General features: G+C 42.4%; 1 protein-coding gene and 1 non-coding gene across 2 annotated transcripts; both read left to right on the top strand.

The window, feature by feature from the left end:
* Positions 1-385: 385 nt before the first annotated feature.
* On the top strand, positions 386-6413 carry LOC121519883. Its single transcript, XM_041802982.1, has 10 exons — positions 386-460; positions 849-956; positions 1058-1271; positions 1434-1629; positions 1689-2017; positions 2139-2351; positions 2501-2763; positions 4503-4574; positions 4769-5030; positions 6142-6413. Exons 1-10 carry the CDS (start codon positions 386-388, stop codon positions 6411-6413), a joined length of 2004 nt encoding a protein of 667 aa, XP_041658916.1.
* Positions 6414-7884: 1471 nt separating this feature from the next.
* trnas-uga lies at positions 7885-7966 on the top strand. Its single transcript has one exon. It is a non-coding gene; the product is annotated as a tRNA-Ser (tRNA).
* Positions 7967-15752: the final 7786 nt, after the last annotated feature.

Here is a 15752-nt window from a genome sequence, read left to right as displayed (position 1 = left end):
CCAACGCCACTACAGCCGCCCCCCCCCACGCCACAACAGCCACCCCACCAACGCCACTACAGCCGCCCCCACCAACGCCACTACAGCCACGACAGCTGCCATCAAAATTGGCTCAACATATTCCTCTCCCTTCTCCTCCCCCTGCCACATGGTCATATTTGAGGCCACCTGAAGTTAACTGGGTGAGTTTTCTCCCAGCCATTTCTTGCGGGTCATCAAACCAGCTGACCGGGAGTGGATTGCCCAGTGCCTGTATGAGCCCACTGGACAGTTGAGGCAACAGTTCACCCAGAACTGGTTCAACCCACCCAATCCACCAAAGCTGACAGCTGCAGCACCTGATCCAGGGAAGTACTTTATGCAGCGAATGTTTCTGTGGGCACCCATGCGCATGTGGGGCATTCCTCTCAAGTGCCATCAGTGCAACGCAAAAATGCACCACTCGGGGATTTACACCAAAGTAAGGGAGGTAATTGATGTTGACTCAAGATATTACTTGGTTGGTGGTGACTATCCCAGATGCAGTAGATGTGTGATCCCTGTTTGTCCCTGGAGTTCAGAGGTATTAAGCCAGTTAGACCCTGCACACAGAAACAAGTTTCCTGCAGTTTTAACAACACAACTTGCCCTGGACAGGAAGTGTGTGACTCTGCTTAAGCCTCGAACTCTGGGAAACAGCTCCAGCTACCTCCAGCAGGCATTAGAGGAAGCACACAGTGAGGAGTGGGCAAGGCGGACCATTGAGTACTTGTCTGACTGTGAGCTTCATAAGAAGAGGAGTACTCTAACGCAGAGTGTGGAAGCCCATTACCAGCAGCCACCACCTTTTAACCCTCCCGCTGGCACAGTGGTTCGAGTCAGTTCATGCCAATGAAATAGTGGGTCATCTCAATGAGATGAAAGGTGTCATTACTTCAACATATGGCAGAATCTTGAAGCTCGACTCCACTAAAAAGGTACTGGCAAATCTATGTTAACTTTGAAAAATCTTGTTTTATCATGAATCATAATTTTTCCTTCATAACACTGTGACACTGATATATTGTCTTTTCCCCAGATCACTAAGAAACTGGCTGGCAACATTTCAGACACAGCTACCTGGATGACCAATGTCAGCAATGAATGTGGTCAGATACTCAACTGTGTGCTGACTACTGCAGAAGGAGCTGGCCTGGATGAAATGTGCCAAGGGATTGTTCAGCGCTACAGGGATGCTGGGGAGCCAGAACCAGAGGTCATTTACGTTGATCGAGACTGTTGCAGTGAGAGAGGTTTGTCAGATCCGTAACTTTTCTTACGATGTCGTATTTTTAAATGGTATACATTCAGTAATACTTTGTATTTATGGTCAGATGCTGATTTCCATAAAACACATTGGAGATGTAGATATGCTCTTATTAAAAAATGTCGGGCCCTCTTGTTCTTCCATTCAGGTGAACCACCGGTCCTTGTTTTGTTTCGGCCATGGAGCACAAAGGTCAGGCTGGACATCTTCCATTTCATGCGGAGATTTACATCTGGTCTCACCACGGAGCACCATCCGCTTTATGGGACCTTCTGCTCAAAGCTGTCCAGCTGTATTTTTGAGTGGGACAAGGATGACATCAGTCGCCTGAAGGATGCCAAGCGGTCAGAGCTGAAGAGGAAACATGGTGGTCATCCCCAACTGAAGCACAAGTTCTGTCCAGCATCAGCTCCAAGGAACTTGCAAGGCACTGCAGGAGGAGAACTCGAGGGGTGGAGGAAACAAGAATCTCAATTCAGGGCTTGTTGTCATCCATGTGGGAACTGACGGACACATCGGGTTTGCGGTTAATTAACCCGGACAGCATGACACATGTGTGGGAGGTGCAACAGAAGCACTTGCCATGCATCCAAGATCCTCCCGGCATTGAGCTTTATACCAAACTTGGCTCAGGTGTGCAGAAGGGAGACAAGGTTTTGGATGTGCTGAGATGTGGCAGGGGGTCCTCTTCTGTTGAAAGTTTTCATCGCCACCAGTGTACCTTCATTCCAGGTGAATCAAAATAAATAGTCCTGTTCATTGATAGTGGTGCATTATAGTTATGCACATCATTGAATGAATGCCACGATTTCACTGATCTTAATCATGTGTTTTGTTTGTTTGTATTTTGCAGGATGGAGATCCAATGCGATGCACACACAAATGTACATGCTTGAGGGGGGGTCCCGATGGAACATCAACCGTGCTCGGGAAGCTGTGCATCTAAGAAGTGCATCGCACTCCAGACTCTATGATGTCCGCCTCATGTGCAACCTCAGTTCCCTCAGTAATCGAGTTCTTGGCCAGTCACTCATTCCAGAGTTTATTCCACCCGGGAGACCGACTGGTGAGATGTTACAGAAGATGATATTACCAACAACAAACAAACATCTCTCCCTGTTCTTGTATATTAGAATGAAAAATTGTGTTATTTTTTTGAATGACATACATTCTTTTCTTTTTCAAATTTTTTCACATGTTGCCTGTCGTCGATAGATGAGCACATCGCTGTGGAGTATCTGCTGGCTCAGTCTGGCAGAGGAGACATGCTGCAACCGCAACCCCACAAGGAACTGGACATCACACTGCCAGACATGCAGGATGAAGTTGAGGAGGACGACTATCCTGATGCCACCATGAGTGACCCATCTGACATTCTGGCTGAAAACCAACCTGTAGCCCTCATGAGAGAAGATCACCCAGACGTGTCATCTCCTCAGACTCCAGTTGTTGATTTTGGACCCTCCACATCACCTCAGGTGCACTGACTACAGGAGCAGCATTAATATTATAAAACATGAATTAGTTATGGTCACTATTTGAATATGTGTTTACCTTGGCTCACTGTAAAGAGAAAAATATTTACCTGTTGAAAGAAAGATTACTCACTGGCAATACTAGCTATCAAAACACCTGTGAAGAGAAAAATACTTACCTGTGGAAAGAAAGATTACTTACTGGGAGTTCTATCTATCAGACACCCGTAAAGAGAAAAATACTTACCTGTGGAAAGAAAGATTACTCACTGGCAATACTAGCTATCAAAACACCTGTAAAGAGAAAAATACTTACCTGTGGAAAGAAAGAGTACTCACTGGCAATACTAGCCATCAAAACACCTGTGAAGAGAAAAATACTTACCTGTGGAAAGAAAGATTACTTACTGGGAGTTCTATCTATCAGACACCCATAAAGAGAAAAATATTTACCTGTGGAAAGAAAGAATACTCACTGGCAGTACTAGCTATCAAAACACCTGTAAAGAGAAACATGGTTATCTGTGGAAAGAAAGATTACTCACTGGCAATACTAGCTATCAAAACACCTGTAAAGAGAAAAATACTTACCTGTGGAAAGAAAGATTTCTCACTGGGAGTACTAGCTATCAAAACACCTCTAAAGAGAAAAATATTTACCTGTGGAAAGAAAGAATACTCACTGGCAATACTAGCTATCAAAACACCTGTAAAGAGAAAATACTAACCTGTGGAAAGAAAGAGTACTCACTGGCAATACTAGCCATCAAAACACCTGTGAAGAGAAAATACTTACCTGTGGAAAGAAAGATTACTCACTGGCAATACTAGCTATCAAAACACCTGTAAAGAGAAAAATACTAACCTGTGGAAAGAAAGATTACTCACTGGGAGTACTAGCTATCAAAACACCTGTAAAGAGAAAAATACTTACCTGTTGAAAGAAAGATTACTCACTGGCAATACTAGCTATCAAAACACCTGTGAAGAGAAAAATACTTACCTGTGGAAAGAAAGATTACTTACTGGGAGTTCTATCTATCAGACACCCGTAAAGAGAAAAATATTTACCTGTGGAAAGAAAGAATACTCATTGGGAGTACTAGCTATCAAAACACCTGTAAAGAGAAACATGGTTACCTGTGGAAAGAAAGATTACTTACTGGGAGTTCTATCTATCAGACACCCGTAAAGAGAAAAATATTTACCTGTGGAAAGAAAGAATACTCATTGGGAGTACTAGCTATCAAAACACCTGTAAAGAGAAACATGGTTATCTGTGGAAAGAAAGATTACTCACTGGCAATACTAGCTATCAAAACACCTGTAAAGAGAAAAATACTTACCTGTGGAAAGAAAGATTGCTCACTGGGAGTACTAGCTATCAAAACACCTGTAAAGAGAAAAATATTTACCTGTGGAAAGAAAGAATACTCACTGGCAATACTAGCTATCAAAACACCTGTAAAGAGAAAAATACTAACCTGTGGAAAGAAAGATTACTCACTGGGAGTACTAGCTATCAAAACACCTGTAAAGAGAAAAATACTTACCTGTTGAAAGAAAGATTACTCACTGGCAATACTAGCTATCAAAACACCTGTAAAGAGAAAAATACTTACCATAATACCTGAGCTGATGTTAGAATTTGTCTTTTTTGGGTTCAACATTCATAAACCAGTGGATTTTGCAATTTGTGACTGCCTTTTCTTTTAACTACTTTCCTCTCACATATGTCTCAGTCTCTCACAGTCCCCTCCGGTCCTGACAGTCCTGGCAACGACGCCACAAGTGGACCTTGCACATCACAGCAGGTAGTAAAACTAATTGTCATTCAGTGATATTGTGATCCATATTTGATTAAAATGACCAGAAAATCTCACCAAAAATGTAAGATAGTTATGTACATACTGCACAACTGCAGATCTTAAGTGTCTATACACTGAGACCAAGACTAATTTCCATGAGTGTAGAAAAAACAGCGTTGTGTTTCTGTCCTCACTTTTAGGATAGCAGATGTGATGCAAGGGGCTTTCCAGGGTGGGAGGATGTTGACAACTTGGCGGAGTTTCTTGTCAGCCTCAACCGCACAATCACAGCCTTATCAGCTGGAGAAGTAAATGAGATTGTGCGATTGTATTTCCTTCTGCATCCCATGGACAAATCTCCCACCAAATACACCCTGAAAAGTAAAAGAAGACCCTTCCAGGGCCGTGGAGAGCTTCCAGGAAGCGCAGTGGCTCTGCTCCAGGTCAACAAGCAGCTGAGAGGTGAATTACATAATTAACAATCAATGTTGCATGTATTAAAAGAATTTGATAACAAACTCTGACAGATTGCAATCAATAATGGATGGACATTAAACAGTTGATAAGGATTTATGCAAAGCATGTTTAATCAAAGTTACAGACCTGCTTTGTGCATTTTGTTGTATTTAACACATTGTCTTTTCATTCAGATTGTTCATGACCCATGGCCAGGCAGCCCAAAGACCAGACACCAACAGAGTCTCTGAGTGTGTGTGCATCAAGCTGTGCAAGGAATACCAACAGGCAAGAAATCGTCCAAAGGACTGCAAGGATAAAACCTTGCCCATACCACAGTCCATTGTCCAAACATACAGCCATATTAAACAGCTGCTTGAGGACAGCCAGGCAATTCAGGGCCAGACCAACTTGGTACTAGTTACCATCAACACCACCACTGTTTCTTCCTGGTGAGATACATTTTTGATTTTCTCCATTTTTCATTGCTGTAATGGCTTTGTATGGCTCAAAACTCCTCTGTATTGCATTTTCCCCAGGTTGCATGAAAGGCAAAAAAGAGCCGGCAGGGACTCGTTACTGCAAGGTGTACAACTTCCTCAGAATATATCTGTGGCCAAGGAACCCATGCCAAAGCCAAAACCACTCCCTACAGCACCTGTAGAGCATGGACACTTGTGCATGGAGTTTCAGGAGCCAGAAAATCGCAAGGGTGAGGCAGTCATTCGCCCCCGCCGTGCCAACAGAATAATCATAGCACAGGACTATCTGTCAGATCCAGATCTTGGTGCTAGATCTGACTCTCTCACTAACCCCTCCCACCAGCAGAGTCAGCATCCCCCAGCTCCATGTTCGGCCTGGCCATCCTATGAGCAGAGACCACTTTCACAAACATCATCTTCTGCCTCATACTCATTAAGCACTGCACCGGCCCAATATCCTGATTATTGCTCACAGCCACAGAGCTTCATGCCACCACCCTCACCTTTTGGCCCATGGATGTACAACACACCACCACCCCTTTACCCAGGCTGGACCTCTCAGCCATTACCATACCCCTCTCAACAATACACCCCTTCAGCTTTGCATCCTCAATGCATGGTGCCTTTCTCATCAGCAACAGCACCATCATCATCCAACCAGTCAGCAGACTCTTCAAATCGCCATAGAAAATGGAGGCTGAAGAAGGCTGCACTTGAGGATGAGGAGCGCGCAGCAAGAGGAGAGCCACTCAAGAAACGGCACATCAAAGACAGCTACCACTATCAATGTGGAACGTGTGGTCAGCCCAAAAACAAGAGCACTGGTCACACACAAGTCAAGGGGAAGTGGTTCTGTCCTGCATCTGGTCAGACTGTTACAGAGTGGAAGCAGACTCTTGAGCAGTAATTTTTTTAAGATGATAGCTGCTAGTGTTGTAGTACTCGAGACTGGTCTTGGTCTCGAGACCACATTTTGAAAGTCTTGGTCTTGTCTCAGACTCGAGAGCATTTTTACTCGGTCTCGTCTCAGTCTCAGACTAGCCGGACTCGGGATTTTACATCAAGACAAAACCTAACCCTCCTTGGAAATTTTTTCGAGTGGCTTATGTGTCAGACACTTGCAAAACTCAGACATCAGTCCATCTTATTTCTGGTCAGAAATATCTCTGAACACTTACTTTAGGCCTCATTCACCTAACAAATCTAGATAAAAATCTCATTTTCAGATTTTTCAGATAATTTGGGACTTGTCAGTGGCTCTTAAATACAAGGATTTAACTTTTACAAGAAATTAGTTAAAGAAGAAATTAAGATTTGAGATTTTGCATGTTGTGCTTTGGCAGAAACCTTGTTTATATCTATCAGATTTATTAAAAAGAAAACTAAAATTAAAGAGAGAACGCGCTTTAACTGTGGCATGCTTTTTTAAAATTGATTTTTCTGGTCCTGGTCTTGGTCATGTCTCGGTCTCGGTTCCCAAAAGTCTTGGGCAAGTCTTGGTCTTGGGCAAGTCTTGGTCTCGGATAATGTGGTCTTGGTCATGTTAGTTAATGTTCGGTAACACTTTATTTGAAGTTTTATTCACAAGACTGACATAATGCTGTCATAGTCATGACATGACACCTGTCATTAACATGAATAGGGCCTCATGAATGTTGCCATTAAGTGTCATTCACTAAATTATGACACCTTTACCGCAAAATTGACATTTTTTCGGAAGGCATAATCACGATAATTTGAAATTTGTGGTAAAGGTGTCATAATTTAGCAAATGACGCTTAATGGCAAAATTCATGAAGCCCTATTCATGTTAATGACAGGTGTCATGTCATGATTATGACAGCATAATGTCAGTCTTATGAATAAAACTTCAAATAAAGTGTTACCTAATGTTCTGTATATATGTACAATATTGAATTTGTATCATTTATATAATAAATAGTGTTCTTTTGTATCTGTTATATAATAGAAGTTTAATGGTGTAATAGTTTGTTTCTTGTGTTTGAGTGATGTAAGCTGTCATTTCCAATAAGGCATAATAATAATCATAATAATAAACTTGTTTTTGACAGCTATACTTCTCTTGTCGTTCCCATTGAATCTCATCAGTACTCCTCAATAACTTTATTGTTTATGAAGTTCTTAATCTGTAAAACTATTCAAAGAATAACAACACAAGTAAAAGGATACATAAAAAGAGAAATACTTTTATTGTAAAATTTTGAGGAAGAAGTTAATGTAAAGGCTACATTCATATTTTTATACAGAAAAGCACGAAAGGTGTGTATGAAACCCACCTTCTTCTTCTCCTTTTTCCCCTTCCCCTTTCCCCCTCCTTTTTCCTTTTTCCCCTCCTCATGGCAGTCCCTTTTGCCCCATTTTTGGCCGAGAGGTTAAGGCGTTGGACTTGAAATCCAATGGGGTCTCCCCGCGCAGGTTCAAACCCTGCTCACAGCAAATCAAGCCTTTGGAATTTCTAGGGAGGAGATGATCTTCATCTGAAATGCTGCTGTTGGCTGATATAAAAAACAACGCAGTTCTACCCAAGTACTCCTCCACTTACAATCAAAATATCCATGTCAAACATCCATTTCCTCTGTGCACAGTGAGATCAGACGACAGACATTTTCTAAATTTAGTCCCCTGCAGAAACTCATCCAATCACACTGGAGCAACAAAACCATCCGAAGCTCGACGTCTGCTTTCAAATCAACAGACTGATGATCATTAATAGGAAATGAGTGATGAAATTATAGCCTGAAACATATGGCAATGTGCAATAGCATTGCAATGAGAGATAATGACAGTGATAATCTACAGCTGCTGACAATGGCCTCGTTTCAACCTTTAATGCCCTCGCCTGCTGCTTCACTGTCTCTTCATCAGCCTCCAAGATGCTCTCAGTCGTCTTTAAATGAAGACTTTGTTTTCTGTGATTCATTCTTTTTATCTTTTGGAGTGGGCAATAAAGGTCTGTGTAAATTTCTGAGCATCTTTCTCTGTTCTAGCATCCATCCAATCCTTATTAAGGCAGATTTTCACCATTTTACTTCAACAATTATACTCTTGCTGGTGCCTTTCCTGCACTTTTTCCTCATTTTCCCTCTTAAATTCCAGCTCCATCCCCCGTACTGGTAACAATAAAGGTGAGAGGCAAAAAAAGGTTTTTAAAAAAGGAGTAAGTAATGTGCTATTTTTGTTTCTAGTTGAGTCATTTCACAGAAGAAAAAGAAAAACGACTAAAGGAGGGAAAAGGAATCACACAGGAGCTAAAGAATGCAGACATTCTCCTGATTCCCTGTAGTTTCTTTTTGCAAATTCAGCCCATGTTGGCTTCAAAACTTCAGCCTGCAGTGAAAGCAGCATGACGAGCTGCAGAGGAATCAGGACCTCTTTACTCTTGCAGAGTTAGTGCCGCACTTTACCCGCCGAGCATCCCTGCAATTAAGCTAAATGGCCACACAAACCATATTGCTAATGTTTCCATGAAGCCAGAGCCCCAGAGAAGTGGAGAGATTGCAGAATCCATCAGTGAAATTACACACAGACATGCCCCACTAAGTTTGACTGCACAAGGCAGCTCACTTATCCAGAATGCATCCAATTTACAAAATATGTCCAAAAGACATCCAATATGAAAATATGTCCAAACCCATGACGCACTCTCAAAAACCCCTGACAGAGCTGCAGCAGAGAGCAGCCGTCTGTTCCATGCTGGAGAATTATAATCCTCGCTGAGAACGGGACAATCAAACATTTTTCCGATAAATGAAGCTTTGTTACATGAGACTAAAGCAGCAGAAGGGGTTTAACAGACAAATGGTAGTTTGCAATCTGTACAAAGACAAAGATGTTTCAGTCTTAAGCACCACTCAGTAGCTGCAAAAACTTTTTTCTGTTATCATTACTTTAAGTGGGGTGAACATAAGATAACTGAGCTAATCTTGAGCCTGCTGACCACATTTTTGACAGAATTGTGACCAAAGTCAGCAAAGGCCTGATTACCTGATGGTTCTGGTGATCATCTTGCCAGATTTTCTTGTGGTGTGAGGTGTGTTCAGACCCTCTGCCAGCAGATGGCAGCAGTCGTAAAACTGCGTGATGCAGCTAACATCTCACTCCTCATATTAAAACAAGTTGGTACTCACAGTGGCGTCGCTAAAGCCCTTTTCACACCGCCACGCAGTAACTACCCTGAAAACCGCCTCCCTGCAGGAGGAGTCCCCTGAAATGCCAAGCGTTTTTTTAAAGTGGCTGCTGCCGCCGCGGTACGAGGCAGCAATGATGTAGAAGTGCTTTGGTGAGTGTCGCAGCAGAGCCCGCCAACAAATCCATCACAACCCCCCCTCCCCAAAAACACGTAGAGTACCTCACAGTCTCTGCATATTAACATGTATTTTGTACTATCGTTTTATACTATAAAACGAAGGGAAAAATATGCTTCCGTCATCAAAATAATTCCCCCTAGAAAATACGTTTCATTGGCTGGTTCCACAATTTTTCTTCTGGTTGTCTTTGTATGATGGTAGTGCCGTGTTGTAGAGCTCAGGATATTACGGCACCAACATTATGAGCTCCTCCATTGTTTGCTTTGACCCGTGAAGCCTGCTGTTTCCATGTTATCTCCCTTCTTTGATGTGATTGGCTGCTGCCAGGCGGCTGCCACCAGAAAGTTTAACATGCTGAACTCTGAGCAGCAGGGCAAAATCTGTGCACATTCACATGGGTGGCTTCTGGGTCCTACCGCTGCAGTTAAAACCGCTTTCTGTCTGCCACCCTTCCCTCATTAAAATGACTGGAGGCGGCGAGTTGCTGCGGTGTAAGAAGGGCTTAAGGATTTTGGGCCCTCAGGAAAAAAATAACACAGGGTCCCCTACCGCCCTATTGGAGAGCTGCAGGGTCACACCTTCACATTAGTATGTAATACTAACAAAGGCACGGGCCCCTCAGTGTAGAGTGAACACAGAAGTTTAAATCAGGCTTTGGTGCTTCATTTCTGCGCTTTTGAAATTCAAACACTGACCCCTCTTGGTTCATGGCATTGCTTTAATGTGCACACAGCTGGACCCAAAGATTGTCACTCCTGGTTGAAGACAAACTCAAGTCTATCCTTTCATTTTCTATACTGCTTATCTCAGCTGTCATTGGGTGAGAGGCAGGGTACGCCCTGGACTGGTTGCCAGTCAATCGCAGGGCTGACATACAGAGACGGACAACCAGGCACGTTCACACTCACACCTACGGGCAATTTAGAGTCACCAATTAATCTAATGAGCATGTTTTTGGGGGTAGGAGGAAGCCAGAGTACCTGGAGAGAACCCACGCATGCACAAGGAGAACATGCAAACTCCACACAGAAAGGCCCTGACCAGGAAGTGACGGAATCTGCACCAGCGTGCAGCCCGCCAAACACAAGTTCCCATGGAAAACTCAGCTGTGAGAGGGGATGTCTACCATTAGTGAGAAACAAGCCTCCACCTGTTTATAAAATAACATCTGTCCATAAAACATCTCATAGTTGGATACAGTGCAACATCAGCTAAGAGCATTCTGGCCTTAAAACAGAAGGCTTTAAGGAGCTACGCTCAGTGATGATTTTCTGGGAGCTTTTATTTTCAAACAACGCTTTCTCTGCAGAGCTGATGTGGAAAAAAGGCCAACAGGTCATTAACGAGAGTAGAATGGGCTTAGTGCACTTTGAATAACCATTGGACTAAATACAAAAGCCATCATGGAGTAATCTGCAGCATTTACTGAGGATTAGCATGCAGAGAACAATGCCAGATTAATCCTAAAAGGCTGACCTGTTGCCCCGATGACTGTAATTATGATTAAAGCCTGCTCCAAGCATAATGAGAAGTTTCATTTATGCACATAATAATACAACAGAACCGACAGAAAGAAGGTAGAATAGCTTTAGTGTCTATAACAGGGCCTCAGAGCCTTCTTTTACCAATCTAAAACATGCACTGATATTATTGACTTATTTAACTCCCAGAGATGTAAATCCTGTGCAAATATATGGTTAAATTTATTCCTCCGGGTGTAAAGGAGGAGAAAACCAACTTTCAGTTTATGCAAAAAAAAGTCATAAATAAATAAAAAGTGATTTGCCAGCCAAAAGAGAAAATCTTTGATGTTTTTTAGATTTTATAAAAAAAATATGAGGATTGATATTTTTTTAAACAATCATGCTATTAACATCCAGTGAGGCCTCTTTACAGGCCATCAGATAGTGATGTTTAATATAAATTCCTCACTCCAGCATGATCAAGTTTGACTTTTCCATTTCTGAGTCAAAGGCTAAGAATAAAACTCACATGTGTGAAAGCATATAAATAAAGTGGATTTAATGTGATTATGGGGATTATAAAAATATGATTAGAGATGTCATCACATATCCCTCATTAGTATTTCCATGATGGAGGGCCTCAGCGTGCCAGATTAGAGATCATTTTGTGCAGCCTTGCAGGTTTTATGCAGAGAGGAGTTCTGACTCTCTCATGCTGAGTTCAGCGAGCTCTCATCCTCACAATGTCAGAGCAAACAAAAAAACCTGGATGTGTTTGAATCTATTCTGATAAAACATGATTTTTCTCCTCTCAGAGTCAGTTTAACAATAAAACCACAGTTTTATTGTCCACAAAGTTAAAAACAGTTTCTAAAGCCACAACACAGTCATAGGCTTGTGTTCAAAACTTTGATTTAATGGTGGACATATTTGAGAAAGTTCCCAACAGGTCCACTATTGGGACTCACTGCCACCTTCTTCATGACGAATCCTGACCCAAATATCAGAAACTTCTCAACCACTCAGTTTTATTCAATTAAAATCTAAAATGAAACAGTAACAGTTTAAAAGATTAAATGTAACTTAAAAATTCTAATCATTTGACAGCCCTTACAGCAGGTTAATTGTGGTTGTTTTCTAGAGATCCAGAGAAATTCATGCATTATCATGCGACTGAACGATGCTTGTTGTCTTGGCAAAACAGAGTAAAATAAAAGACAAAGATGTTTGCTCCCTGGCGGAGCAGGGGTTAGCTCTGTTGCCTCACATTAAGAAGGTTCCTTGGTTAGCTTCCCAGTCAGGGCCTTTCTGGTTTGCATGTTCTGCCCATGCATGCGTGGATGGATTTTGGCCCCCTTTTGGTTTCCAAATATCATAAACATTCTGTCCAGATTTTCTTTCCAGGCTCATATTTGCAACTCACTTTTGGGTCCTGACCACAGACCATCCATCCATCCATTTTCTTCCGCTTATCTGGGGTCGGGTCAAAGAGGCAGCAGGCTAAGTAACCTGCAACCTCATTCTTTTGGTCATTACCCAGAGTTCATGACCAAAGGTGAGGGTTGGGATGAAGAGTGACTGGAGTTTTGCCTTCCAGCTCAGCTCCCTCTTCACCACAACGGTGCAGTACAACGTCTGCAATTCTGCAGATGCTGCACCAATCTGCCTGTCGATCCCGCGGTCCCTTCAACCCTCACTTGTGAACAAGGCCCTGAGGTACTTGAACTCCTTCCCTTGAGGCAAAGACACTCTCCCCACCCGGCAGGAGCAACCCAATGTTTTTCAGCAGAGAACCACGGCTTCGGTTACCTGACACACCAGGATTTGTCTCACACATCCATCTGGAAAACCTCTCATAGACAGAGTTTGGGAAAGGGCAGAGCTTTTGAAAAAAAAAAAAAAAACTCGGAGGACGATTGGATGAATGTTCCGTCTGTTAAATCTTTACCGGCTAATCAGAGCAACAAAACACGTGATGTAGCCGCTACCAAGGAGTCAACTCTGTAGAGAGCTGCATAACAGGGACCATGGCGACTGTAGACATGTCAGTACATGACTTTTGGCATTTTTGAAAATAAAACAACTCACTGCTGTTCTTTATTCTTCTTTTAATGAAGAAATGTCGTCAAGGTCTGATAAAACTGGCGCTTTAGCAGCATCCACGCTAAAGTCTTCGCCATAATTGCACCGGCCTTTTGTTGCTGCTTGCTTACGTCACGACTCCGCCGTGCCCGAAAGTACTGCTCCTCGACACTGATTGGTCCTGTCACTTTCTAACCGGGCCCAAACGGTTCAGATGGGAGCTTTGCTTTGGACTCGTCATTGAGAAACACGGAAATGGGTGAATCCATCTGCTTCGCAAGGTTACAGCTTCAGACTTGGAGGGGCTGACCCTCATCCAGACCGCTTCGCTCTCAGGCACAAACCAGACCATTGTTTTTAGACTTTCTTTTCCCAAAGCACACCATCTCCATATTCATGCAACACCTCCTTTTTAACATGCCTTTATTTGCATCTTTTTCTGATGCATATTTGTGGTAATAATGCATGGTTGTTCAAATTCACAACATATACATCAAGACGTTCCTGGCCTTCACCATTTGGGAGCAACTGAAGTTCACAAAAACACACAAAAATGTCTGTTTTGCAAGCATTCATTTCAGCTATATCTGCTGCAGTCACATTTATTGATTAAAGCAATCTGAAAGCAAATCCTAGACTTTTTGCATCTATTATTGAGTATTTTTACAACAAATTGTCCCAAATATGTAGCGTTAGAAAATGCCAGAAATGCCACAGAAAAATCATAGTCTTCTAAGAGGCTTTCTAAGAGGTTGTCTACTTTTTTTGGTAGTTTGTGATAATGCAAGTTTTAAAACAATATTTATCATATCTGTTGGCCTGTTGCTGGGCAACCAGAGCAGCTGGCAGCAAGAAAGATGCACTCTTGAGTTATATCTTGGACTTGTAGTGTTTTTTATAATTAAGTTGACAACATATGTTGAAACCTATGGAAAAAAAGAAGATGGATGGTCCAGGACACCTCTGAGAGAGAGAAACCCCCAAAAGGTGAAAAAGAAGACCTTGGTCTCAGCTACAACTCCTGGCTAGCTAAGCCCCTTAACACCTGTTGTCGCATATTTGATACATACTTTTATGATACCTCTATCGAATCAATATGCTCAAAAATTACTCAAAAAACTTCTGAATACAATCTGATCAATGATAAAAATGCTCCCAAGTGGATTATCAGTTACCAAAAACACCTAATGAATGAAATGAGATAATAAAAATATATTTGTTAAATTTTATGGAAATTTGGATTTTTTAAAAATTTCAGTAGAAAGATGAATGAACATTTTAGTTCCAAAAAAGAATTTTCTGGCTTTTATTTGTGTTTTCAGGCTTTATGGGGTTAAAAGCTAACAGCAACTGCCAGTAACTGCTATAGAACACTGCCTGATCAACAGGAGACTATTGAATGCTACCTACTGTGGTAGCATGGGGCAGCGCGTACGAACGCAGCGGCAAGGTGCTCCATCACTAGCAGCAAAACAAAGCCCTACACTTATACCAGATCTGACAGCATGCCCATGGAGTTTACATCTTTACCAACGGAGAAAACCCAGAGAACAGGACGTGCCAAGACTGAAAGGTGGAGGATGCGGAACAGCACGACACCTACAGCCAGGTGGGGAGGAGGCAGAGATGGCGTTGTGCGAGAAGGCAGAAGTGGGGCAAACAAGCCGGGCTCCAGGCTAGGCTAAGAGCAGCCCCACACAAACCTGTCGCACTGAGCATCTTTCTCCCGGGTGTCCGCTCCCTCGCCAGCAGGATGGACAACGTGGGGCTGCAGATTTCTAATCACTGATTGGACGACTGTGTTTGCTGCACAGAAGAGACTGCCAAACGTAATTTTGTTGTGTTTTTACAATGCAATGACAACAAACGACTATCGACTATCGACTGTGCAAACACATGTCAAAGTATCTTAAGGGGCTATAGTCAAAGTAATCATGCATGGTTGCACAGATTCTTAAGGCAAAACAATTTTAACTGAAGGCACATCAGTGTTTCTTGCCACATCATTTGAGAACCACTGCCATAGACTGTACAGCATATTGGTCCAAGCCTGAGTGGCGTCAGACATTTGGTTTCTGAAACCACTTTTGAAGCCAATCCACAATAGCATCCATACTGTAAACGCTGCCTTAACCTGAGACTCTCATTTCTAACTTTCAGCCCTATTTCTCAAATTTTAGTTCCCCTTCCTTGCTCCTAGAAAGAGTTTCTAAATGAATAAGTTGACCCTACAGTTTCCTGATCTGTCATCAGTTGCCGTGCTTCTGCAAGCAGCCTCTGGTAGACACTCAAACTGCAGGTGTTTGCACTTTAGTTTTCAACCTTTAATTATGCAACTTGTTTCTGACCCACCGACCGAGAAGCATCGATTTA

This window comes from Cheilinus undulatus, linkage group 13 (genome assembly GCF_018320785.1).
Source record: "Cheilinus undulatus linkage group 13, ASM1832078v1, whole genome shotgun sequence".
NCBI lineage: Eukaryota > Metazoa > Chordata > Actinopteri > Labriformes > Labridae > Cheilinus > Cheilinus undulatus.
The sequence above is the reverse complement of the archived record's forward strand: the minus strand, read 5'-3'. Positions and strand labels throughout refer to the sequence as shown.

Bases quoted from the DNA above. Each gene is read 5' to 3' on its own strand.
- LOC121519883 (XM_041802982.1), top strand. From the start codon at position 386: ATGCGCATGTGGGGCATTCCTCTCAAGTGCCATCAGTGCAACGCAAAA. The intron at 957-1,057 runs GTACTGGCAAAT...TCTTTTCCCCAG, and splicing joins AGCTCGACTCCACTAAAAAG to ATCACTAAGAAACTGGCTGG. The intron at 2,018-2,138 runs GTGAATCAAAAT...TGTATTTTGCAG, and splicing joins CCAGTGTACCTTCATTCCAG to GATGGAGATCCAATGCGATG.